At 41.0% G+C, this 26746-nt stretch overlaps 2 protein-coding genes across 3 annotated transcripts in view; one reads left to right on the forward strand and one right to left on the reverse strand.

Annotated features, from left to right (window-relative positions):
- Positions 1–7151: 7151 nt before the first annotated feature.
- gjd6 (gap junction protein delta 6) lies at positions 7152–8357 on the forward strand. Its single transcript, XM_070966920.1, has one exon. It carries the CDS (start codon positions 7152–7154, stop codon positions 8355–8357), a length of 1206 nt encoding a protein of 401 aa, XP_070823021.1.
- Positions 8358–10833: 2476 nt separating this feature from the next.
- sh3gl3a (SH3-domain GRB2-like 3a) overlaps positions 10834–26746 on the reverse strand; it is a 48300-nt gene continuing 32387 nt past the window's right edge. Inside the window, exons 2-11 of one of the 2 annotated variants that reach the window (XM_070973908.1) lie at positions 25149–25217; positions 24016–24088; positions 23753–23896; positions 22998–23131; positions 22363–22521; positions 21851–21954; positions 18477–18598; positions 18317–18349; positions 16560–16625; positions 10834–15170 (exon numbers count right to left, since the gene is read on the reverse strand). In XM_070973908.1, the coding sequence (XP_070830009.1) occupies positions 14968–15170; positions 16560–16625; positions 18317–18349; positions 18477–18598; positions 21851–21954; positions 22363–22521; positions 22998–23131; positions 23753–23896; positions 24016–24088; positions 25149–25217 (1107 nt within the window). In that variant the 3' untranslated portion in view covers positions 10834–14967. The remainder of the gene's footprint in view (positions 15171–16559; positions 16626–18316; positions 18350–18476; positions 18599–21850; positions 21955–22362; positions 22522–22997; positions 23132–23752; positions 23897–24015; positions 24089–25148; positions 25218–26746) is intronic. The other variant, XM_070973980.1, reaches the window with a different exon arrangement.

Raw genomic sequence — 26746 nt, forward strand, 5'->3', positions numbered from 1 at the left:
GCTACTGGAAGCAAACCACAGACAGACAAAGTTAGTGACTAGCTGGTGAACATTGACTGGAGCATTTAGCAGCTAAATAGCCAGACATTTTTGTCAGGGGTTTGTGGAGACCAAACCAGAGCTAAAAACAGGGTGAATATTGAACTTACATTTATCAGGTGGATACAAACACGACTCCAGGTGAATAATCCTGTTGCTCTCTGTGTTGGATGTTTAAATAGGTATCTGTTTCCTGATACATTAACTATAACAACTTTATGGGTAGATAATATGTTGGTGTCTATCTATCAGTGCAGAAAGAAATGTTTAATCTGTTCCCCAAAAAATAAACTTGTACATTTTATTTTTCTTAATTCTAGTGAGGATTGATTATGCTTTATTCTTCATGTCTTAGGTAAAATAGGTAGGACATTATATTCTGTATAATAGATGTTTTTTCTCTAAAACAAGTGGTATAAAACCCAAAAAATACACTCTCTCTGCTCTCTGAAACACTAATTAAAGATTAATTACCCATTTGTTGTTGTCAGATAGACACTTGTTATGATAGGATTCTTGGACTGGGTCAACACTGACCCAGTCCAAACTGTGAAGGTATAGAAAATGATCAGTATGTCAAAAGAAAATTTAGTACTCAATATAGATAAATGACATGATAAAATTAACATTTGCTTCAGTGTAGATTTGAACAGTCAATGTACTTACCCGTGTCTAACGTAACAAGTCAACAGTGAGGTGATAACTACCCCTAACATTTGCACTAGAGCATGTTCATGTATAACTGTCTTAAATGTTGCTCCTCTGTTTTTATTTCTACATTATTGTTAAAAAAGACTGTTGGCTCAGGTCAGCATACTGCTCACCTTGTTTGATGTCATATGTATGACAGGTGCTGTTCATCACAAACACATACTGTAACCAGTGACACATGACAAACAACTCTGAACTGCTGCAGAGCAGAGCCAACCACACGTACGCTATAGCAAATGACAGCTAAGCCAATAGGCTTAAACAACACCTTGTACAGTAGAAAGTAACAAGTCAATTTCTAACAGTAGTCTTACCCTCAGCTTGATATCCACAAACACTCAGTGGTGGTATGTGTTCCCACACAGGGAAAACCAGCCCTTTCCTTCACTGTTTATCAGAGAGAGTCTGCGTGTGGAAGCCTCTCCTCCTAAAGCCTGCCAGCAGATTAGTGTGGTTGACAGACAGTGGTGAGAAGAGTGAAGGATTAGACAGAGGGGAAAGTAAGGGCCAGGCCAGACAAATGGAAATCACATCGGTTACACCAAGCGGGAGCACCACCTCACCATATCCCCCCCTAATCCTGTTAGGGGGCTACCAGGCAGGCAGCAGAGCGGGGCCTATGGTAATGTCGGCTGGTGAAGTCTGAAGGGCTACCACAAATGAAGAAAGACATGAGACTGTTGTTATTGTGCCTGGTTTTAGACAGGATACTTTGTGTCTGTGGAGGGGAGAGGTCCTCAGTCTTTGATTTATACCCCATCTTGCTTGGAGAAAAATCTGATGGCAAGTATGGACAAACAGAGAATCAAACAGTATAAAAACAAGAATGTCCCCCTTCAGAACTGACTTTAATGTGCTTGGACTTAAAGGGTATCCTTCACTGCAAGTTTATCAGGCAATCAGAACATCTTAAGAAGTTGAAACACATTGCTGTTGGTACTGTATATTTTTACAATTACTCATGTTTATCATTTACTTGCTGTTACTGATGTTACTGTGACTCCCACTCCTAATGTGACAGTCTTTCGGTCGGTGCACAGATCAAAAATGCAAAAAATGTACAACTCGTTCAGAGGCAAAAAACCAATTCAACACATATGATGACCAATAAATGAAAAATGTATGCATATTTTAATCCGAGCAGTTCTTTCAAACAAATTCTTTTGGGAATAAACTTGTTATAAACTCAACAAAACTAGCTAATCTGAGTAAAACTAGTGCCTAACTGAATGTTTGTAAAAGCAGCTGTGGTTGTACTGAGTGTGAGAAAAGCACAAAAAACAATTGGCACTTATGATTCTCTTGGCACTCTTTCCATTTCTACTGCCACTTGTCTCTTACATGCTTAGGGTACAGGGACTTCTTCAGTGTCTGTGTCTCTGACCTTTGACTGTGTGATTGTTTGGAATGTCTTCTTATCACAAAATTAAAACTCATTGTACTTTAAGTCTGCCTCCTATTGATTGAAGTGAAGAGAACAACCCCTGTTTAAGATAGAAATGTGAATCATGGTAGTAACAGGACATGGTTGTTGTGTGTTAATAAAACCCACAGAGTTTGTTGTTTCAAACTCTTTGTGTTTGTTTGAGACCAGGACTGAGGTTCAGAGAAAAAGCCATGCTGTGAATCATGCTTCACTGCCTGCTAATGACACATGGTCAGGAACTTATTGAATTCTTGGTCCATCTTTTGTTGATAATGAAAACAGTCTAGAGACTCATTCAATACACCTCCAACAGACAACAGCAGTCCCTCTCAAACAATCATTTTGTTTTGGTCTCAATCTCCCTACCTTCCAAAATCCTGAGGACAGCACAGGATAAGGGGACAGAGAGTGTTTTGCCTCTCATATGATTCTGAATTCTACACTAGTATGCAGTGAGGGCTTCTACATCTATCAGAGGTGTTTCCACCCCAAAAATCCTTTTGGATAATCTCTCTCACTTTGAAGATATAAGCTACTAAGACAAGAAGGAACAGCAACTTTAAAATAAAAACAGTGGTGTCTTTCAACACTAACAACAATAATCATTTTAGATTGGAGAATTAGCTGCTATTGACAAAAACATTTGAAATAGAGTAAAAGCTCAGAAACAAATGTATTTCCTCAGGAAACTTAAGAAGACAAATTCCTGTAATATGTTCTTGTCAACAAGAACTTTGCACAGGAATAGAAAGCATCCTGAGTGGAAACATTACAAACTGGCATTGTCCATGCATGGCCTGGGACTGGAGGGCTCTGCAGAGGGCGATTGAAACTGTCCAGAACATCATTGGTACACATCCACCAAGCATCAGTCACATCAGAGGGTTGAGGTGTCTGTGCAGAGCACAAAGGATGCTAAAAGACAATACCCACCCCAGTCTGTTCACCCTGCTGCTGTCTGACAAGTGATACAGAACTATCTGCTGTACCTCCAACTACAGAGCAGCTTCTTTCCTTTGGCAGTCAGACTCCTCAACTCATCCTCTCCACTCCTCTGTGAATCATTTTTCATTGTTTATTCATCCATCTATGCCATTTCTGCTCTGTGAGCAGGAAAAAGGGACCACAAAACTCTCTGTTGTAGAGTAATGACTGAATGAACATTGCACCTTGTATGCCTGCATGTAGCAGATTTGGAACCAAGCCTGTGTTCTTAAGAAAGCCCTTTCATTCATATTTATGTTCTCTCCCTCTACATGTAAGCACAGATGAAAATCCAGCTGGAAAGGAACTCTTAAGCATAGGGGAGAAAGAGAAGGGCTTCATCTGACTGGCAGTCCCTCTCTTTCTCTCTCTTTTCCCTCTCAACCTGTCTGATATTCATTCCCAGGCTGCTCCTGACAAATCCCAGAGGGACTGCACATCATTGGGAATTCCTTCATCAACAGACTGAGATGGTGGACAAGTCCTTTGACAGCAGCATGCAGAGACCCAGACATGCTGGATAAAAACATATGTACACAGGGCCCCATCATACCTCTCTGGAGAAAAGCCAGGCCCTGTCCTCTCTATGGCTTGGTGTGGACCTGTTGGTCACTGCCCCTGGCTGACTCCAGTCTGGGTCAGCTGATGTTGTGTCTGGGCTTTAGTCAAGGTCTATTTGCCATCGTCTGAACCTTCAACTCCCCTCCTCCATTTGCATTGTGTTAAATGAGACTAGGGCCCTCTCTAATCCTACTCAGGGCAGGAGCGAGGGGCCACTCTCCAGTCTATTGATCGTTCACTTCATCAGGTCCCATAACAGCCATTAAAAGATGTTAATCCAGCTTGTGCCTTGGTCTGGATCGATATTAGACAAAAGCACTGTAGGAGGCTAAACATTAACTCACGCTTGCTTGACCTGTACGCCATCAAGATCATGACAAGATATTGCAACACGCACCCCTAGCAGACACCAGTGTCATTCTTAATGGGAATAAAAATAAGAAGGGGTTCAGTATTTTTTAAATAAAGCAGTTTGTACAATGTGTTGACATTTTATATCTAAATTCAATAGTGTTTATGGCTGTTCCAAATGTCCAAACTGAAAAGTAAAAAACTCACTATCACACCTCCGGCTGCCTCCCACTGCATCCCAAGTCTCTTTCCAGGAATTCAGTGGTGAAGATTTGGGTATGGTGGTAGAAACATGACCTTACCAATATCAAGATCCTGCTTTCATTTATTCAGCCTCAATAATCTTGTAAATGTAAATGCACATACTGTAAAGTATATGCAGAGCTGCCATGTGCCATATGTGGGATACATGACCAGATGGTATGACAACCCTAAAGTTGTATTTATGGATTGTCTGCTCAGCTGAGGCGCATGTGGTACTGTCTTTAGGATGAATCAACAGCAGTTGGTATTTACTGTTAGACATCATAGAATTGAAAATAAAAGAAGGGGGAAAAAAATCTTTGAAGTCAATCAGTCAAATAATTTCTGATTTAAGTTTGCGTTCATTGTTTAAACATCATTTTGCCATCTACCAACTGTGATAATAAGGCAAAAGAGAAAGTGGAGGACATCAGCTTCTTTATAAGGAGAACCGAAGTGTTAACCAAAGTGTGTTAGCTTTGTGAATGAGACTGATCTTTAATCACTGAGGAACAATGGTTCTCTCTGACATCAGTCATTTGTGTTGCCATCGCTCCCTTTCCTTTTTTTAACAAGTAGAAGGGTCAACAAACCATTGACTTTTGGCTTTATTGCATCATTTGATAAAAACATGCCTAACTGATGAGATTGTTTGTGAATGCCAGGACTCATTTTATCAAGAAAATCCGGGTAGCAGCAACCTGACCAAAACAGACAGACACAGGCAGGTGGATCTGCAAGTTTGCAGGAAACGTCTTATACCATAATAATTAGGCTGAATGTGAATTCATCAGTTGACTGAACAATAAAAACAAATGGATGCTTTTGGAATGATTTAAAGAAAGCTCAATGCTTAAGGAAACAACAACACAATCACAGGTCATGTCTTAAATAGCATACAACAGAGTGGTTCACCAGTGACGCACTGTCAACTGGTTTATTTTATTTATTGCATATTTATTTTGAACAGCAAATGTTTGTAAGTTTTAAGTACTGATTTTGGTCTGGTTTGTGTATGCACATTTTTGCACGTGCACCAATGCACACCACTTTGTGTTAAGGCTTAGCCTTAAAATAAAATTTATTTCAGGACTCAAATGAGCAGACTAATACCAGGACAGTTGCCAGAAAACAAAATCAATTTATTTACAAAAAGGGAAAAACCAAAAGTGCACTCAAACCGAGTGGAATAGCAAAAGAAACTATGCTGGAAAACTGAGGCTGAGAGGCACACCGAACGGGACTGAAGAATAACGGAAGACAGGATAACAACACGGTAGAGATCAGGATGAACTGGCAGCCACACGTCCAGAAAGCCTTTCGTTAGTACTGCCAGCACTCAGGCTCTAACACACCTCAGGTGTGCAGGTAATTAGGCAGGGCCAGCAGTGCAAGAGGAAGACAAATAACACTAGGGAAAAAAAGGGAAAGAGAAAACACTTGGAGAAATCCTGACACTTTGCATATTGATCATCTGACAAAAAGTGTCATTGCCAATTACAAATGTAAAACAAAAATGCTTTTGTGTGTCTTTGAAATATTGCCACAGTAAATCATACAAATAGGGACAGCAGCACTTTCAGAGTCTCCCCTTGATGCTCATTTTTACACAAGAAAAGCCACAGATGTGGTAGTGTGAAAACAGGAGTTCAAAACCGCACCTGTATACACACCTCCAAACACCTGGCAAGTCATTGCGTATGATTGTTAGATTGCCTGTTTACAAACATTGCCATTTGATTCCACCATCAGAAAGTGGGTTTCACACAGTTAGATGATCCAACAAGCATTTCATTCAAAGAATACTGCAGCTTTTAGAATATCAAGCATTACATGAGTTTAATGACATTTCATAAAATGCTACATCAAATGTTTCTGTTCATGTTATAAATAGAAAGTGGCAGAGCTCTGACTCAGATGGGGCTTGCCATGACCGTTTGAAGTAAGGAAAGGGGTCACTGAGTGTTTTATCTCAGGGAAACAATGATTTGATGCTAGCAGACCTTTCAAGGGTCTTTTTTTAAAACACAGATAAGAGGATTGGCAAGTGGCTGGAGAAGGGCAGTCAAAACAAACCCTGGAACACAAAATCTCACCCCACCAAACTCTGGAAAGACTTTCACCAATCCAAACATTGGTTTGTTATTATTTCCCTCCCTCATGTATCCAGACACAAACTTCTTTATTTATTTTTGTAATCAGCAGAGTCAATTGTGCAACCAGAATCTGAAAGTGAGTATGTTCTTCTGTACTTGTCTGTGCTCTCTCATTAAAGGAAGAGTCCATTAGCTTTCACAGGACTAATCTGGGGAGAATGCCCAGTCTGTACTTTCAGTCTGCACTATCAGCTGCTCCTCCAGTGGAAGAAGGGTGATGTCTCCCAGTTTTAAAATGGATCCTAAAGACAAGAGAGAAGTGAGTGCACCAAGTGACTCATGTCAAGTGGACATCCTTATCTATGAAAGATGGGTGGCTCTCTCTCTCTCAGTGGCTCTGCTCCTCCCAAGGCAGCCAGGCAGAACTAGTGAACACTCAGGCAGAGAGGAAGACTACTACAGGGTTCAGCTAGGGAGGGTAGGTGCTCTGATTTTCGAAGAATCTTCTAACTTAAAAATGTGAAGAATTTCTAGAATTGGGGAAAAACTCAAGAACAGGAGGTAGCGTAGATTAATGGGATATTGTTGCCCAGATCAGGTCTTCTGCAGGGTGGTTTAAGATGTCAGCAAGTTCAACAGGGTAGGAGTTCCGGAGGAGGAGAGGTGGATCAGTCCAGAGAAGACTGCTCTACGCCAGGCAGCTCATCCCTCTTCGACACATTCAGCAGCCACAGGCCACCATGACGGAGTGGACCTTGCTAAAACGTCTCTTGGATGCTGTCCACCAGCACTCCACCATGATTGGTCGCCTGTGGCTCACTGTTATGGTTATTTTCCGGCTGCTCATTGTTGCAGTGGCAACTGAGGACGTGTACACCGACGAGCAGGAGATGTTTGTGTGCAACACGATGCAGCCCGGATGCTCCACTGTGTGCTACGACGCATTTGCACCTATTTCGCAACCTCGCTTCTGGGTTTTCCACATCATCAGTGTCTCCACACCATCCCTTTGCTTCATCATCTACACGTGGCACAACCTGTCCAAGCTGCCCCACAACACCACCCAGAGGCAGGGGCAAAGATTAGGGGATATCCCAGGGCAGGAAAGACCAGACATACGGCACTGTGGCGGACAGGAGATCTATGATCGGAGCTGCAACTCAGACAGCTGCTCCATCCACTCCCATAAACATCTAGGTCACAGCCTTACAGATGTGCTGGAAGGCATCACTGCCCAGAGTCTCCAGAGGGGAGACCCAAACAACATGGTGTCTTTGAGCCATGCCCAAGCTTGTACCTTTATGGAGGGCAGTGCAGAGGGTCATGTGGTTTCCGGAGGGGTTCTGTCTAAATGTTATGTCTTCCATGTGTGTTTACGGGCTGTTCTGGAAGTGGGCTTTGTCTTGGCTCAGTGGAAGCTGTTTGGCTTCCAGGTGCCTGTTCATTTCCTTTGTACCTCGGCCCCCTGTAGCCAGCCAGTGGACTGTTATGTCTCCAGGCCAACAGAGAAGACCATCTTCTTGCTCTTCATGTTTTGCGTGGGTCTTTTCTGCATCCTGCTCAATCTGCTGGAGCTCAACCACCTAGGCTGGAAGAAGATCCGGCAGGCAGTGAGGCTGAAGGAGAGTGCATCCTGGGGAGGCTGTCCAGGTATGAGGCGGGGATACGAAACCTTCCCTCCAGACAGTCCTTCCCTCACATCCTCTTTAGGCTTCAGGGATGTGACCAGCACCACCTCCCTGCCCACTTTGGACCTGGTGGTGGGTCATCAGCCTGACTGGACCTGTGTTGTGAACTGTAGCAGGATGAGGGAGCCTGAGGATGTCAGAGAAAATAGACCAGAGCAGCAAAAGAGACAGGACTCTCATAAAGGAGAGAGGCAGCTTCTGAAGAGTAAGAGGGAGATCAGGGGGTCCAAGGAGAGGAGTGCTGAGGTCTGGATATAGTCTATTACCATGGGGAATGCTGCTACCTTCAACTGTCTACACCCATTGATCTCACTTTGGAATTCAAGTTCAAATGAGCGATTCACCCAGTATTTTTTATTGCTTTCCTTTACTTGAATATATCCATGCAAATAGTGTTTATCAAAATACAGTGGAGGTGAATGGTATTTCATTTGTGATGTCCACAGCATAGACAAACTTAGAATTAATAATTCAAGAGTAAAACAGCTCTCAGGATAATCCATAGACCATGCTTTCAAAAGTTTTATAGGAGCTATTTTTTCCAGTAAAAAGTTCCTCCAATGAAAGCTATTCACATACTGTATTATCAATAACCAGAACACTGTTTCAGGGAAATATATGCTACTTGTGAATAAGAGGTAATGGAGACAAATTACACTTACTTGTCAGATGATTGAGGTCCACCTGTCTAAACCAATTCTGTCATTGTGAAGGCAGTAGGTTGTATAGGTTGCATAGCATCACACATCTCACAAGTTTCTAATATTTTGTCTACAACATTCATATAAGTGGGGGTGAACTGGATTGTCCAGTATCCAGAATACATCTCATTTAGTATATATATGTAACTGACGATAACAAAGGTGTATTGCAACCCAGGACAAGTTACCCGATAAATGGCAACTGAGTGTATGTTTTTGTAATTTGGGTGAATTTATACTTCATTTTATCGTAAACTGGAGGACTGGAAATCAATCATCCTGGTGAAAAACCTTCTATCTACATCTATCTACATAGGATCATCCTGTCAACAAATGTCTCCCCTGTCCTTTAACAACAAACAGCAACCAGGCTTCATTTGGCCCAACTCAGCTCCACCCAAGCTCCAACTCTTTGCCCATTTTTGGATTACCCAGGAATTTGGTGGAGTCAGGCACTGCCAAGATAGTGACGGCTGGAGCCACAGTCACTGAGTTTCACAATAGCGTTTATGAAATCTATGAGTGACATCACAGAGACTACAGTTGTGCTCATAAGTTTACATACCCTGGCAGAATTTATGATTTCTTGGTAATTTTTCAGAGAATATGAATGATAACACAAAAACTTTTCTTTCACTCATGGTTAGTGGTTGGGTGAACAACTGAGTTTACTCTTTTTAAATCATAATGACAACAGAAACTACCCAAATGACCCTGATCAAAAGTTTACATACCCCAGTTCTTAATACTGTTTATTGCCCCTTTTAACATCAATGACAGCTTGAAGGAGTGCAAATTTTCCTCCAGTATTTTCTGATAAGATGCTGCATTCATCTTGCTATCAATTTTGACCAAGTTTCTTGTGCCTTTGTCGCTCACACATCCCCAAAATATCAGCGATCCCCCTCCATGCTTCACAGTAGGAATGGTGTACCTTTCATCATAGGCCTTGTTGACTCCTCTCCAAATGTAATGTTTATGGTTGTGGTCAAAACGTTTCATTTTGTCTCAACACTCCAAATAACTTTGTTCCAGAAGTTTTGAGCTTGTCTCTGTACTGTTTGGTGTATTGTAAGCTGTAATGCTTTGCGGCATTTGGTAGTAATGGCGGCCTCTTCTGGTGACTCGACCATGCAGCCCATTTTTCTTCAAGTGCCTCCTTGTTGTGCATCTTGAAACAGCCACACCACTTTTTTCAGTCCTGTATTCCAACTGAAGTTATTTGTGGTTTTTTTGGGTTTTTTTTTTTGCATCCTAAACAATGTGTATGTGCTATGTACCATATCATTTAAGGCAGTGATTCCCAATTTGTATTTGTGTGTGATCTTTTAATACAAAACAATATCTGCTTGTTAGTAATTTTTTGAAAACTAAATTTGTGTAACTTTCAGGAGCAGAAAGAGGCAAAATTATAAAGTATTAATTTCACAGTAAGAACATGGCAACAATAGTCGCACGATAGTCTCAAAACCCATTAGAGTGGGTATAGTTAACGTAACTTAAGGTACATTATTTGGCCAAAAGTATATGGTCATCGCATACTGTTGTTGAACACATCCTTTGTAAACCATGGGCATTAATTTGTTCCTACAACAGTCTCCACTCTTGTGGTCTTTCCACCAGATGTTATAATGTGGCATTAGTGAGGACCAACACTGACGCTGGGTGATAAGGTCAGGCTCACAGTTGACATTTCAGTTAATCCCAGAGGTTTTGGGTAGGGCTGAGGCAGGGCTCTGTGCAAACCAGTCAAGTTCTTTCTCTCCAGCCTAGAACACCAATTTCTATGGAGAAGGCTTTGTACACGGGGAGCGTTCTTATATTGAAGCATGAAAGGACCATCCCTTTCTGTTGACACAAAGTTGGATGTACACTGTTGTTTAAAATGTCATTGTGTGCTGTAACATTAAAAATGATCATCACTGGAATGACAATGGCCCTAAAACATGAAGGACAGCTGCATGACAAAAGTATACACATCATTTTGGCCATAGTGTAATTCACAGATGAAGACACACATAAAGCACATGTGATTGATATTTGCTTGTCATTTATTTAGGCAATATATTTATTAATATATTCATTTAGAACATCTACAAAAAACACCTTTTGCATAAATTATGGTACTGAAAAAAATGAAACACAGAACTACGCAGCCAGTTTTCTTTGCTTGGTTGGTTATAAAATTAATACTGATGGGAGACTTTTGTGGAGTGCAAAGGCAAACAGAGGTACAAGTGAGAGAAATATTGTGTTAGTATCAGAAATTCATAATGTGGGGCTGACTAAAAAAAAAAAAAACAACGTTGAAATTCAGTCAGTCAAAAGCTTTGGAAATGGCTAGTTGGTATGGTTGGGTACACTTGTTTCATGATAACTGTATTTATAATAATTTCTTAAACTTCTTTTGTTTCTTCTTTCTGGAGACCGAATGCAGGTTTAACTCTTCTCTCCTTTCTGTAATATACTGTGACTCTTTTCCAGTATCCCAAATTCAAAATAACAATCTTTTAAAAGAAAAAGATCATCATGCAACATGAACATCGACGAAATTACAAGCTAGTATCCAATACATTTTCTTTACTTTCTCTCTACTATGTATAAAGTACAGTTGGTCCACGTATGATAAAAGATGAAACTACATAATGTAGATTAAGAATGTAGTCTATCAAGTACTTTTTGGACAAAAACCCAAATCTGAGTTTAGATCTGGGGTTTTTCAATTCACATTATTAACTCTTTGTGGATAAAAATGAGGAAATGCAAACACTTCTGGAGGGAAACACTTTTTTGTTGAACTGCCAGAGAATCATTTTGAGTACTGTGAATTCTTGAATAAAAGCTGGTGTTGAAATAATGGTCAAATAAATGAAGGCTGGTCACTGGCTAAACATTGAATTTGGGTGTTATTACGTGTAGTCTGATTGCCCATTTGGTAAATTTAGTACAATGTACATTTCCACACCACTAATTCCAGCAGTACAACATCAGTCATGTCATACTCACCACTCTGGTGAAAATCCTTCCTCTTTTTATTCTGTTAAAAAGAGAAAATGTTTCACTGTTCTCATTCACTAATCAATCCCAATCGCTTCTGCTTTGCCATGTTTTGAATGCTGACAATTTACTGTCACTTTCTGCAAATGTTTCAATCAAACTAAAAGCCTACCAGGGACTGCAGATATTATATATATATATGTAAAGATGTATTCTTCATTCAGCTTTCAAATATCGAATCCAAAAGTAAAGTGATTTAAGCTGCAGACTGTATAAAGTTTTTTCTCAAAAGAAATGCACTCTCCCAAAAGAGTCTTTCAGTTGTGTCAACCATTAGCAGCACACATAACAGACCTTTAGACTGTGATTGGATGGTTCTTGCTCATATGCACCATGGGATTTGTCATTCACCTTATGTTTTTGCAAACACTTTGTACCTTTGAATTTTTAAATAGCTGATCCTGTTTTGCAAAGGTATGCCCTTTGAGCAACAGGAAAGCTTTTCATCTAAAACCTTTAAAAAGAACATTTAAGCAGAAGGAATAGGAATAAATTACTGATAGAAAACTGTATTTCTGTTTATACATATATCTGAGTGGTGACATGAATGTGTTGTTGTACAGACTGAGTTAATGCTTTGGATGTAGACTATCATGAATGTGTCTGGACAGCTGGTAAAACAAAGAGCAAGAATGAGTTTGCATTCAATAGCATATAAAAACAGAATCAGGCCAGAAAACTTACTAAAACATGATAAAATGAACGTATCAAATGGGACATTTGAAATAAAGTTTCTTGTAAAGGCCTAGTTTCTCTGCAGTTAAGGTAAAGAAAGGCCCCGGCCTCTCAGAGGAATTACAGTCAGTCAGCTAGTGCACCCTCGTCTGGTGGCATGTGACTGAATATTCTCCAAGCATTGTCAGGGACGACGACTGCTGGTTGTCAGGCTACTGAGGTGTTTTACCACCCCAAGCTGTGATGGGACTTCCTAAATGAACAGGTTTATCAGAGTAGCCACACACTAACAGGAGGCCTTTACTTATCCTATGGCTTATCACTAGCTAATAAGAGAGCTGGAATGAGTGTCACAAGGTAACAGGACCATCTCCTTTCACAGACTTGCTCTACATCCCATTTAAGATGTGACACAACCATTTTTCCAATCTACATTACAAAAATTGAAATAGGAGATTCATTATAGTACAGTACATCCACAGTATGTCTGCGGCTATATAAATCTAAGTATTTACCATCTTGAATTCACATATATATCTGATATGGTAGTGATTCTAACCCTTTTGTGAATAATACAAAGTGCAACGCTGAAAGAAAATGAAAAACAAAACCACCAAAAAGGTGCATGTCCATAGGCATACTGTAAGTGGTAGGTAGATTCTAAAGCTTCAGTGCAATACAAACAACATTTCAAAAAAGCACTTTCATATGATTTCAGTGTGACAAGGCATTCATCTCTATTTGACACAGTCAGAGCATGTAAACATGGACAGAGAGAGGGACATTCAGAGAGACGGAGTTCACTTAAGGTCCCCACAGTCCTAAGAGCACAGCAGGCAAACAGGCAGGCAGTGGAGAGAGAGAGAGGACGCGAACAGAAAGGTACACGAGAACAACACGAGAAAGGCCGACCTGAACACAGGCCCAGCCTAACAGTGATAACATACTGTACATCATGTACTGTGTCCCATGATCCCAGTGGAATGTGTGGCTTTCAAACACCGCTGACTTTAACTTTTTAACTGGGGCATGGGGTCACTGTTCAAGAGCTGTGGCTTGAAATGTTTGTGCTGAAGGGACGAGTGCCATCCAGCAAACGGCCACAGATACCACATGTTTGATTTCACATAAAGACAAATTCTGTTTTATAATTACTAATGTTATTTAATGTTATTTCTTGAAATTTTGGCCATCATTTCTATCAGTCATAACATTGTAATCACCAAAGTAAACGCTGAAATCCTAGAACAATCTGGGAAGCCCAACAGGGCAAGAAACATAAGCAGTCAGACAATCACACAGACAGTTTATCCAGATGGTCGAAACAAACTGTTCTGGAAACTAAAAGTGAGCACGCCTGATAATCCTTGCACAGGGAAACTGAGTGCACAACTATGCCAAGTATGGTAGGTCTAAGTTAAATCAGAAATTCACTTGACAAGTCCGGTGTAATCATTACCGATAGAGATGATGGCCAAAACTACAAAAACAAGAATGAAGTTGTAATATACTGAAATGATCTACTTTAGCGGATTTCACTTGGATGCCTCACAAATCATCATAAGCACTTAAAAAGCGAGGCTGGTGTTTGGATAATAACACAGAACATGAAATGTTTTTAAAACACAAAGCTAATCATTGGAATACAGGGGGCCTTTTTCAAAAGGTCAGCTCACCGAAATGAAAACAAATCAGATTTTTTTGGTCACCTCTCAAAATTTTCAATTCCTTTTAATCGTCTTTGTTAAAATCCTGTGAGCACCACAAAATAAAATTCCATTCATTTGAATTTGTACTTAGATTATGGCGATGTGAGAGGTCTGTGACAGTTAAAGCTATCACCATGAGGGGATTTGTGATGCAAATTCAAAGCCTCTATCATTTTTTGGTTAACTGTAAGACGACATCAAGGGATTGAAAATATCCTGAAATGTATTTCATTTTCTTATTGTGACTGTAATATAAATAAAAGCATACAATTTGTCTGTAGTGACTTAGAATACAGTCACAATGTCCAGAGGTACACTTCAAGCACAGTTGAGGAGCCTCAGTTTGTGGTGAGGGGCCCAAAACAGACAGACAGCTCAAAGAGATAAACTCTGATCAGCACAAAGAGGGAGCAGCAGCATCTGAAGGACTGACAGGATGGATTACAGAGTTTGACAACTTCACCTTGGTCTGGCCAACCATGAAGAGTTCCACTTAATGGCTTAGGTTTAATTGGCTTAACGTCCATAAATATCAACAGCAGAAAGAATGTAATCAGTGACATTTGATCATATGTTGGCTTGGGAAAAAACTACTACTTCTCTCCTCTTTTATGTTTTCCAGCTTCGGGCTGAGTTGGCCCGTGCATTTTCAGGTCCGAGTCGAGCTGAGGGCAGAGAGTGTGGTGAGGCAAGAGGGAGCCTGCAAAGGACATGAGGTGCTGGACTTCACTGAGGCAGGGGGACGATGACCTCCACATAGTTGATGGGGAAAAAACCGGACTCACCATTGATCATGCCCTCATACCAGTTCTCATCTATCTGGTTGGTGAGGATGATGATGTCACCTTCCTTGAAGCCCAGCTCACCCTCATTCTCTGGCTCAAAGTCATAGAGAGAGCGACAGCATGGCTGGTCCAACACCTCTGACTCTGCACCAGAATAAGAGATTCCAAAGTTAGTGACTAATCTTTTCACTCCTGCACATTAAGAGCAGAGATGAGAAATGGGTTCTTTTCTCCTTGTGTGTTAGTCAAGTGTATATACATCAAGTACTTTTTTTCAGTTAATCATTTGATCAATAAAATGTCCAAAACGAGTCTAACATTGTGTCTTTACAATTCTTTGACCAAAAAAAAAGAAAGAAAAAAAAAGAGCAAACTCCACCTACTGACAAAGACTATTGGCGCATTTCCATTACACAATTCCGGCTCTACTCGACTCGGTTCTACTCTACTTGGTTTGGTTGAGTTTCCATTACAATTGAGTACTTCATAGTACCTCCTCAATGTAGGCGGGGTCGTCATACCATGGCTGCGCGAAACTGCTACTGTATGACGTCAGTTTGTACGCGACGCAAACGGAGCCGACAAACAATGGAGGACATCGAGGTGATGTTGTATTTGCTGCTCGGTTTGTGGCTTTTTGTCACACACAAAGCAAGAGAAGAAACCCAGAAAAGGCTTCGGGTCAGAAAAGTCAGCGGTTGCTGTTGTCCGGCGTTACAATGGAGGGGGCGGGATTGTTTTTCCGGTGTTGGACGTCACAGACCAGTGACGACACTCTCTGGCCAATCAGTGGCCGACAGGCTGTTGACGTCACACATATAGTATCGCTTCTACTCGCTTGGAACCTCGCCAGAGCAGGTACTAAAAATAGTATCGGGTACCAGGTACTATCCCTAATGGAAACACAAAACAACCGGGTAGAGTAGAGTCGAGTCGAGCTGCGCTGGTGGAAATGTGGCATATGAGTCTCCAAACAGTTAGTAAGACAAACTTTAGTGGATTTGCTCAGTAGCCAGTACCAACTACTGACTACTAAACAATCTCCATGACAATTGCTGCTGAAGATCATAAGATTTGGGTAAAACACATGTAAAAGCTAGTAAGTAAACTTTGAGATTTCTTCAAACATTTTTTATGCCATCTTCTAGAAGACTAATCCAACTCCATCTGCTGATGAACACCATGAAATACAGGTGAAAACTCAGAAAAAAGCTGCAATCAGAGCTTGAATGCATGAGGTTTGATCATTTGTCAGTACTAATGCAGAGCCATTTCAATGAAAACTGAGGGAAAACGATCCGCAGATGAAACTCTGAGATGCAGTTGAAAGTTCTGGAAAATGATAGTAAGTTTACCGTGAGTCAGACTAAAGTTTCCAAGATCCTGAATGAACTTCATTTCTCATCTGCTGTATTGTTTGCTTGGTAATACAGGATTTACGGATCGTCAAAAGGGCTGTTGGTTAATTTTGTGCTGATGAATCTTTTCAGAACACATTTCCACAGATGTGAATGCTCAGTGTGTGTTACTCACGGTGAACACTGCCATTGGTAGTGGAGCTCTCAGGCCATGACAGTGGAACAGATGTTATATGATCAGCTGGGTGAGATGTAAAGACAAATGGAGATGGTGCTGAGCACAAAACAATAATACCCACACTCTCTGTATGAGGAAGAAATCATCCTAAATGTACACAAAGTACACTCGTTGTGTCTGACTTTTAGCAGTAGAGGGCAGCAAAGTCTTTTTCAGATACTACCATGGTCAAGGCTCTGACGTCCTTTTCACTTGGAGCTCTATTTTTGACTCCGCCGCTGGTGCAGTAGTATTTTTGAGCGGCGCAGGCAGGCGCACGGCGCACTTGGTATTTTGGTAAACCAAGGCGCACAGAGGTGCGCCAGGATGGGCGTTGCGGTGCAGTATGGGGGAGGTGTCGGCTTTCAGTGCACTTTTACGCCGCCATCGCAGACCAAAGTGGTCGAAAATTCCAATGTGCTGGCTCATTATGCCGACACCTCCCCCCTGCTGCACCACAACACCCATCCTGGTACACCTCTGTACGCCTCAGTTTACCAAAATACCAAGTGCGCCATACGCCTGCCTGCGCCGGTCGAAAATACTACTGCGCCGGCGGCGGAGTCGAAAATAGAGCCCCTGGTCTCAACATGTGTGCCGGGGAATTACAGCTGCACTGACTCCACTTTAAAAGTGGTCAAACGTGCATTTCACAATATAATCAGCAAAATAATCTGAACTCATCTAACTTCCACTGACCACTAATCTGTAAATCAAGGACAGACTTGAAAGAGCTGAACAAGTTTTGAGTGAAAACAGAATCGTGATCTTAAAGTGGCAACCTACAACATGCCAGTGTTACACTTAAAGTAAGCTTTTTTTGTGATAACTGCTACATAGCTTTTCACTTTTGGCAATAATGACAAACTGCAGATCTCATCTGTCCACTGAAACTAAAGATATCAGATATCATCTAAATTGCTAATGAGCTGACATTACATTAGCTCATTTTAGCTTCACAGACGGACAGTATCCGTGTGATGCAATTAAAAGTGTATCTGAGGGACTCCAAACACTGTTAACTTGCTGCTGGCGTCAGCTGTTTGCCAGCACTCAGCTGTTGTTTAGCTAGAGTGTGTGGGGCTTCAAAATGTCATGCAGGCAAGATCCTTCATCAACAGGGAGACTTGTCACTCTTTTTGTTTCCACTTGAAGTCTTTTTAAATATTTAAGTTATAGTGTTGAAGTAGCTGGGACACAAGCTGAATTACATCTCCAGATTGGAGTGAGAGGGCTTCTTTTATTGCAGAAAATTAAGATGAGATGTGGAACTGAGTGTACACAAACCAGTATTGTGCTCACACAACAAGTGTCAAGTGCCCACAAATGTGCACGCTCTCTGATCTTGATTCACATATTGATTACAGCTTGGGTTTGTTTCATGCTCAATAATTTGTGTCATTAAAAAGCACACAGACAGCTCACAAAGCAACAAACAAACAAAAAGGCTGTGTCAGGATACTGTTGAACGGGGAACAAGAGAAATGTTTACTGCCAGTTTCAAAAGATGGAAATACTCTGACAGTGGTAAGCTGTATTTAGTGAGGGAAGAGGAGCACAGTGCATTTGATGAGGTTGACATGTGATCCAGACACATTATATCTGGATATGAGACATCAATGCCAGGTGGTGAGCACACATAATGTAACAGCCAATAAGTTAACCCAGGCCCAAAAGGATGAGTGCACCTAAACAGTGTATAAAGGAATACCTACTTTTTCCATTGATTGTGTGGTTGGTCTGGATATCTGTAAGGGATAACAGAAAAAAACATCCACTAGAAGTCAAAGCAAACTGAAGATGAGTCAAACAGAGAAAATAAGAGGAAAGAAAACAAAGACACATAAAACTAAGACTGATATTCAACAACCGTACCAGAGGATTTGAGTGAGGAGTGGTAGGAAACGCCATTGTGCTGACTGTCCAGGGCCTCCATGCTGCTCCTAATGGACTTTGGTTTGAACTCCCTCTTAGGCCGGCTGCTGGTTGTGGATATCCTGGGATGAAAAAATAGCAGAGTGAAAAAACACTTCTTGCATTAGGCAAAATAAAGAAATGGAGTGATGTGTCACTGATTCACCATTAAGGTTAAGACTGTGTGAATTTTTTAAGCAGCTCCAGCAATCTCCACTGGTTCATGAGGGGACAAAAAATGGTTCCATGTTAATTATCTAGAAACTATTACAGTTAGAGAATGTCAGACATGAGTCCAAAATCAGGTTTATATATATATATATATATATATATATATATATATATATATATATATATATATATATATATATATATATATATATATATATATATATATATATATATATATATATATATATATAGGCACTCATTTGTTGCATGTCCCAGTTTGCTCTTTATGTATTTTTATTTTTCCTTTTTTCTTAGAAGTCATTGTAGCAGAACATAGTAAACTGCAGTCTTATTAATATACATGTTAGTTTGTCATATGTTAAGTCTTGAACATACACTACCGCTCAAAAGTTTGGGATCACTTGGAAATTTTCTTGTTTTCCATGGAAACATACATGAGATTAGTCTGAATAGGAAATATAACAAATGAACAGGACATGATGACATTGTCAGAGTTAGAAATAATGATTTTAATGGAAATGATGAATGTGTACTTCAGACTTTGCTTTCATCAAAAAAAAAAACACCTTTTGCAGCAATTACGGCCTGGCAGACCTTAGGCATTCTAGCTGTCAATTTTTCAAGGTAATCTGATGAGATTTCACCCCATGCTTCCTGGAGCATCTCCCACAAGATGGATTGGCTTGATGGGGTCTTCATCCGTACCTTACGGTCAAGCTGCTCCCACAACAGCTCAATAGGGTTCAGATCTGGAGACTGTGCTGGCCACTCCATTACAGTCAGAATTCTGGCTGACTGCTTATTCTTTAAATATTGCTGACACATTTTGGAGGTGTGTTTTGGGTCATTATCCTGTTGTAGGATGAAATTGGCCCCAATCAAGTGCTGTCCACAGGGTATGGCATGACTTTGCAAAATCTTGTGATAGCTTTCCTTCCTCAAGGTCCCTTCCACCCTGTACAAATCACCTATTTTACCACCTCCAAAGCACCCCCAGACCATCACACTGCCTCCACCATGCTTGACCGATGGTATTAAGCACTGTTCTTGCATCTTTTCATTTGTTCTGCGTCTCACAAATGTTCTTCTGTTTGATCCAAAGACCACAAACTTGGACTCATCTGTCTACAACACCTTCTTCCACTCTTCCAGTGTCCAATGCCTGTGCTCCTTTGCCCATCTCAGTCTTTTCTTTTTATTGGCCAGTCTGAGATATGGCTTTTTCTTGGCAATCCTGCCATGAAGTCCAGCATCCTGAAGTCGCCGCTTCACTGTTGATACTGACACTGGTGTTTGACGGGTATTATTTAGTGCAGCTGCCAGTTGACGACCTGTGAGGCGTCTTTGTCTTAAACTACACACTCTCAGATATTTGTCTTATTGCACAGTTGTGCATCGGGGCCTCCCACTCCTTTTTCTGTCCTTGTTAGACCCAGTTTGTGCTGCTCTCTGAAGGGAGTAGTTAACAGCATGGTAAGAGATTTTAAGTTTTTTTTGCAATTTCTCGCATTGAATAGCCTTCCTTTCTAAGCACAACAATAGACTGACGGGTCTCTAAAGGAAGTTCTTTCTTCCTGGCCATTTCGAGCCTGTAAACAAACAAACAACTGCTGATGCTTCAGACAATAAACTAACCTAAAGAATGCCATGCTCCCTTTTGTGCTCCCTTATTAGTTCAACCGTTTTCAGCTGTGCAACACAATTGCAAAAGGGTTTTCTAATAATCAATTAGCCTTATAAAATGATTAACTTGGATTAGCAGCCATACCAGGAGATTGATGCAGAGGACTGACAGTTGTTGATAGTAGGCCTCTATGCAAAAATGTAGATCATTCTTTGAAAATCATCTGATTAATTTTAATTGTTTGTGAAATGGATAAAAATGTTTGTGAAATGGAAAAAAATGTTCGTGAAATGCATGAAAATGTGTTTTTCTTTGGAAAACAAAGAGATTTGCAAGTGATCCCAAACTTTTGAGCGGTAGTGTACATTCCAAAGTTTTACACCACAGCTTGGTGATGAACATGGTTTATGAATTTTGAAAGATGTGGTTACTGAATGCATTTTGATTTATTTGGGTACTGGTACTGAAATGCACTGGACATGGTATCAAGACATGTAGTATGTCAGTATGGATGTATCTCCATTATGGCCCCAAACTGACAAAGAACATGCTGGTCACGTGCTGAGAACCAGTGGCATGAACTGTATGACATTCAGTTGCACTTTTTTTCTTAGTTTGGCTGGTCATGCAATTTATAGTCAGGTGTGACTTATATATCAAAATAAATATAATTCAACATGTTTTTAAATGGGGCTGCACAGTGGCGCAGCAGGTAGTGCGTGTGCCTCACAGCAAGAAGGTTGCCGGTTCGATCCCCGGGTCAGGCGGGGCCTTTCTGTGTGAAGTTTGCATGTTCTTCCCGTGCATGCGTGGGTTCTCTCCGGGTACTCCGGCTCCCTCCCACAGACCAAAAACATGCTCATTAGGTTAATTGATGACTCTAAATTGTCCGTAGGTGTGAATGTGAGTGTAAATGGTTGTTTGTCCTTACATGTTGCCCTGCAATCGGCTGGCGACCGGTTCAGGGTGTACCCCGCCTCTCACTCATTGTAGCTGGGATAGGCTCCAGCCCCCCGCAACCCCGAAAGGGATAGGCGGTATATGTTTTTAAATGTTAATTCATACTGACTGACATGAACCAAGGAGTAAACATTACCGTCTGCAGCCGCGAGAGGGTGCTCTAGGCTTGTTACAATTATATGCTGCTCCTGTACAACTGAAAAAATGAACTGAATGCTGAATATCGAGTCTGACGACAGCCTCGCAGAAGAGGAGACAGCACTTCATCTTCCTCTGGAGCTGGCAGAGTTGTTCAGAAGTGACACCAAGAATGAAGAATTCAATGGATTCAGTGATGTGGAATGAGCAGCTTGGTGAACTTGCTTACTGGTAATTTACTTGTTGGACTCGCCGGCTTGTTGTGTTAATTTAGCCTATTCAGCCTCCCAGGTATGTTCTTTATGCTATTGAGTAGCTGAATAACTGTTAATGTGTTACGAAGAATGAGATTGTGATTGTCAGAAAGTGAACCCTGCAGAGTAAAAGTGAAGGGTGGCTTCAAGTATGAGACATTCCTTACGTCTTCTGCAGCTTTCTGCTCAGCTCCTCCAGGATTTCACATGACTGCTGGTGGTACTCTACAGCTGCATCGATCAGTGCTGACAGCTGGCTCACCTGCTCCACCTATTGGCCACAACCCCAATGTGTAAACACAATCAAACACACAAACAAACACGCACACACGCACGCACCATTACGTTTTCATCACTTTTGTGAACATTGCATAGACTTATTGATGTTTAACATGCAAAAATATGATGGCAAAATGAATAAATTGCTTGAATCTCATGACATACATGAGCCACTTTCATCAGGCAACACTGGCCAGACATTTGCAATACTTAAGAGTAAATGTGCAAAATTTAACTGCATTAAGCTGCATGACATCCATCATCCAGTCACATCGTCTATCATGCCTCTGTTAGGGTGTTAAATTCTCAAATTCATATTATTCTAGAGATTTACATGTCTCTGGTTATGATGTTTAGGTTGACATTAAATTGCCAGTTGCTCTGTTCATTCTTCTCTTACATCATTATCCAGGAAGTTGAACATGCTCCTTTCAGCCAGTTCTTTGCTTTCCTCAAACTTCTCCACAGCTTGCTGGATCTCCTCATCTGCGATCTTCCCCTGACGCTTCTTCTTGTAGTCAAAGTCTAACCGACGGCCCTCCAGCTTCTTCAAGTGGTGCTGCAAATAAGAACAGGAACATGTCAATATAATGGAATCTTTTTTTTGTCAAATGTATTAACACTACTTATGCAAATATACTTTACATACAGTATGCCTGTATGCACTGGCATGTGCTTACAGACAGAATTTTATATATTCTGAAACATAACGTTAAATGCTGTTAAATCGTTATTTTTTGCCAAATGTATGTGATTACATGGCACTGAATGATGACACAAAATCCAAATTCATATTTTTGGTGTTTGTCACCAGTAGAGCAAAGGTATGAATGACATTAGGTTTATGTGCTTTTGTGAATTTATGGACTTAATTGAAGACTTTGCCAACTTTGGTGTTTGCCCATTTGGTCCAGTTTGTCTGGGCTGCCGTGAAAACTGTCAATCATCTCTGGTGCAGACTAAACAAACAGACTGAGACGTGGCGTGGAATTAATAGTTGGATCAAATGAACAGATGCAGGCTCCTGTAATGTACCATGATCTCTTTGAGGTCCTTGTCCTGTACATTCTGAAGGGGGTCAATAAAGTTTAATTTGACGTTTATGTCCAAGGAGTCCTTCACATCTGCCATCTGCCTCATGGCCTCACCCATATCCACCAAAGCACAGCCTACAGGACAGAGAGACAAATCACATCGTTTCATTTAACATGGTCTTTTAGCGGGACACTGTAACATAAAAAAAAAAAAAAAATCATTTGAAGACATATACATACACATGCATGCACTTATGCATCCATGCGCACGCACGCACACACATGCACACAGACATATTTTTTTTTGAGTGACTTCTGTTGTTTGATTTTGCAAATTTCATGGTCTGACATTTTGTGAGTTTATTTTGTTTGTTTATTCGAGTAATATATAAACTCTCCCAATTGAAATTAAACATCTATCTATCTATCTATCTATCTATCTATCTATCTATCTATCTATCTATCTATCTATCTATCTATCTATCTATCTATCTATACACACACACACACACACACACACACACACACACACACACACACACACACACATCACATGCACGCACAGAAGAATAAAGGCCTGTTTCTACTATAAGCCTGTTTCAAATAGAAGGGTCTTTGAACGAGCATCATCAGTGATGTGCTGTTTTAATTGATTGCAATTGATTGAATTCTGTTTCTACACAGCAACCCAACACCTTTTTGGAATCAGAACTATATAATCTTGGCCACTATTTTCTGTAATATGAGAATTGGTACCAAAGACAGAGTCCTCTCCCAGTTCATGGCCATAGCGCAGCATGCAGTCTCCCAGCAGGCCTTCAGTCTGAGGGTAGCCAGTGGTCTTCACCTGCCCTCGGATCTTAGACACTGTATTCAGCATGTTTAGTTTGGCTCGAGAAGCTATGGACAATGAATATGATTATTTTTGCAAGACAGTGTTGTATTGGTAAATAAAAGAACAGCAAATTCTTAAAAAAATAACATGATCCATCTTTTTTTTTTTTATTTTTTTTTTTTACCTGGGTTAGGCTGGAGGTATTCTGTTGTTTTGGACAAGAGTTCAAACACTGACTTGTTGGTCACCTCAATTTTCTGATGGGAGCAAGACAAGAACATAAAAAAGAAGATACTACAGGTATACAGACCTGTCAGCCTGGGATTCTCCTGTATTTTACCCCTCTGTCCCACTGTCCTCCTGTTTAATATTTCTCCCATAAATCTCCCAGATTTTTAACTTCTCAAAAAAAAAAAATAAAATAAAATAAAATAAAAAGCAACTAATGTATTTGATGTGTTTTGCTGTGGCCGTATGAAGAACGCTAGCTGTAACATTTATTGACAAAAAGTCATTCAGAAGGTAGTAGTTACATGTGAGTATTTTTCCATCTAATGGGATATTTGGGAACTGAACATTCAATTCAGTCAGTTAATGATTCAGTTGCCCAAGATGGAAAGCCCCCAACCTCCCCATTCTTATTCTTCCTCTTGCAATGGCCTTAGTTTAATCCAGAACAGGCTAAATCAAACATTTTTAAAAAATAATCTGTGCATGTGGCTTTGAGTTAAGACAACTCAAACTGGGATTTCAGTCTGTCTTCACAGACCTTGTCTGTGAAGCCTTCGTGCTTTTGATCATCATCTGTGATTTGACATCATCTTTCCACACAGTCAAACACATAAAAAGTGTGCATCCTGGTCATAGCTCACTAATGAAATCCTCAAACACCATGAGGCATGACTTGCAGATAACTCTCGACTGATGATTCAAATCACATTGATGTTTAGGAGGCAGCCCAACTGAACACACCGACACAAGTCTGATGTGGCTCTTCTCATTTCACTCTCAGACTGAAAGCAAATAATGACAAACCAAACACTGATTTCAACTAAAAACCAAAACTCCAGCCAAATAACTGTCGCTCTGTTGGTGACAGTAGAATTCAGAAAATTTGGGATATCAATGACCATCACCAACATTCCTCCTCTTGGCAAGTGTTTAATCAGATGAAGATGGGTTCAAAAGGACTTTGACATAAGAAGCTTTTATCTCTTGCATGTACTATAAGAAATCAATCCAGATCTATCAGATGTAACACGAAGCATTCATCATAGATCATGATTTCTGCTGAGCAGACAGCTGTACTGGACTCACCCTCTCCATCTCTATGAAGTCTTCATCCAGCTTTGTCCCCTCTGCCCCACTGATCTTTTCGCTGAGTAGCTGAACAGAGAGAGCAGAGAGAGGATTATGGAGGACTGCAAAGTTAAAAAACTATATGATGATGATAAGCTGATATGATGAAACTATTGAATTAAAGATCATGTTTCAGCAACCAAATAAATTGCATTCACATGTAAGTAGACTAAAGTAGCTGAACAATATCACACTGTTCTCAGATGTGAGCTGCATCACTTAGTCCCTTAAACCAACAATAAATTCCTTTTCTATCGAAGGTACTTTGAGCCTGTGTAGACAACTGATTTTTTTTTAGAAGAATATGTATATATATTCTAGCCTTACTAAAATGAACCAGAAAAGAAGACAAAACTCAGACAACTGACAGACATAAATAAAAAAGTCTAAATAAATAAATAAAGTCTGTGGACACCATGTAGGTTCAACAAGCATTATTAAGATTGAGATTTGTACTTTATTCATCACAGCACACACAGGCTACAGGGAGGAGGAGACTGTACACACGCCATACAATGTGAAATTATTTTTTCCGCGTTTGACCCATCCTCGGTCCGTCGTTCCTCCGCGGCAGACTGGAGCGGTGGGCAGACAGGAGCGGTGGGCTGCCAGCTGCCAGCCGATGCCGGTGCCCGCGCCCGGGGACCCATCCTTCTTCGTCACCGTTGGTCAGGCGGTGATCTTCTTGCATGTTTTTAGTGGGGGTTATTTAAGGAGGAAATCGCGGGTGAACACGGGGAGAGCATGCAAACTCCACACAGAGAGGCCCCCTTTTTCCTCGAGCAGCAGGCACTGAAGACATGGTGGAGGACACGCCACCAGCGCCCACAGTGGGATTCGAACCGGGGACCTTCTAGCTGTGAGGCGACAGTGTTACCACTTGTGCCACCGTGCTACGAAAAATGAAATAACCTGACACTTAAGGCATCAAGAGCAGAAGACATCACCAAGACAGATAATATAAAGATGTATAGACAGTATGAACTCACAAGAGCTGCATAGTTTTTGCAAAATGACAAGTGCACACGCACACAGACTGCAGTACAGTGACCTTGCATGGATTTAAAATGTGTCAAACAGAGGAATGAGACCCAGAGCTCTGTTTTCGACTCCACCGCCGGCGCAGTAGTATTTTCGAGCAGCGCAGGCAGGCGCACGGTGCACTTGGTATTTTGTTAAATACCAGGATGGACGTTGCGGTGCAGTAGGGGGGAGGTGTCGGCATAATACGCCGCACATTGGAATTTTTGACCATTTCGGTCTGCGCCGGCGGCGTAAAAGTGCGCTGAAAGCTCGCCACCTCAGACCTGGTCAACTCTGTGCACCAGCGGCGCAAGTGGATTTTCGTAAACCGGCGGAGTCGTGCGCTCACATCACCAACACCTCACAGGCAGGTTTCCACAGTGTCTGGCATTTCACTGCGATCAGTAATTAGCAACAGCCGCAGTTCAACGCAACTATCTGAGTCAGCACATACAGTCAGACCTATATTTTGATCAGTATCTCATCTGACCACATCGAAAGCGTGTTCGGCACGAGTAATGGTCACTCAACCT

This window comes from Chaetodon trifascialis, chromosome 1 (genome assembly GCF_039877785.1).
Source record: "Chaetodon trifascialis isolate fChaTrf1 chromosome 1, fChaTrf1.hap1, whole genome shotgun sequence".
NCBI classification, from domain to species: Eukaryota; Metazoa; Chordata; class Actinopteri; order Chaetodontiformes; family Chaetodontidae; genus Chaetodon; species Chaetodon trifascialis.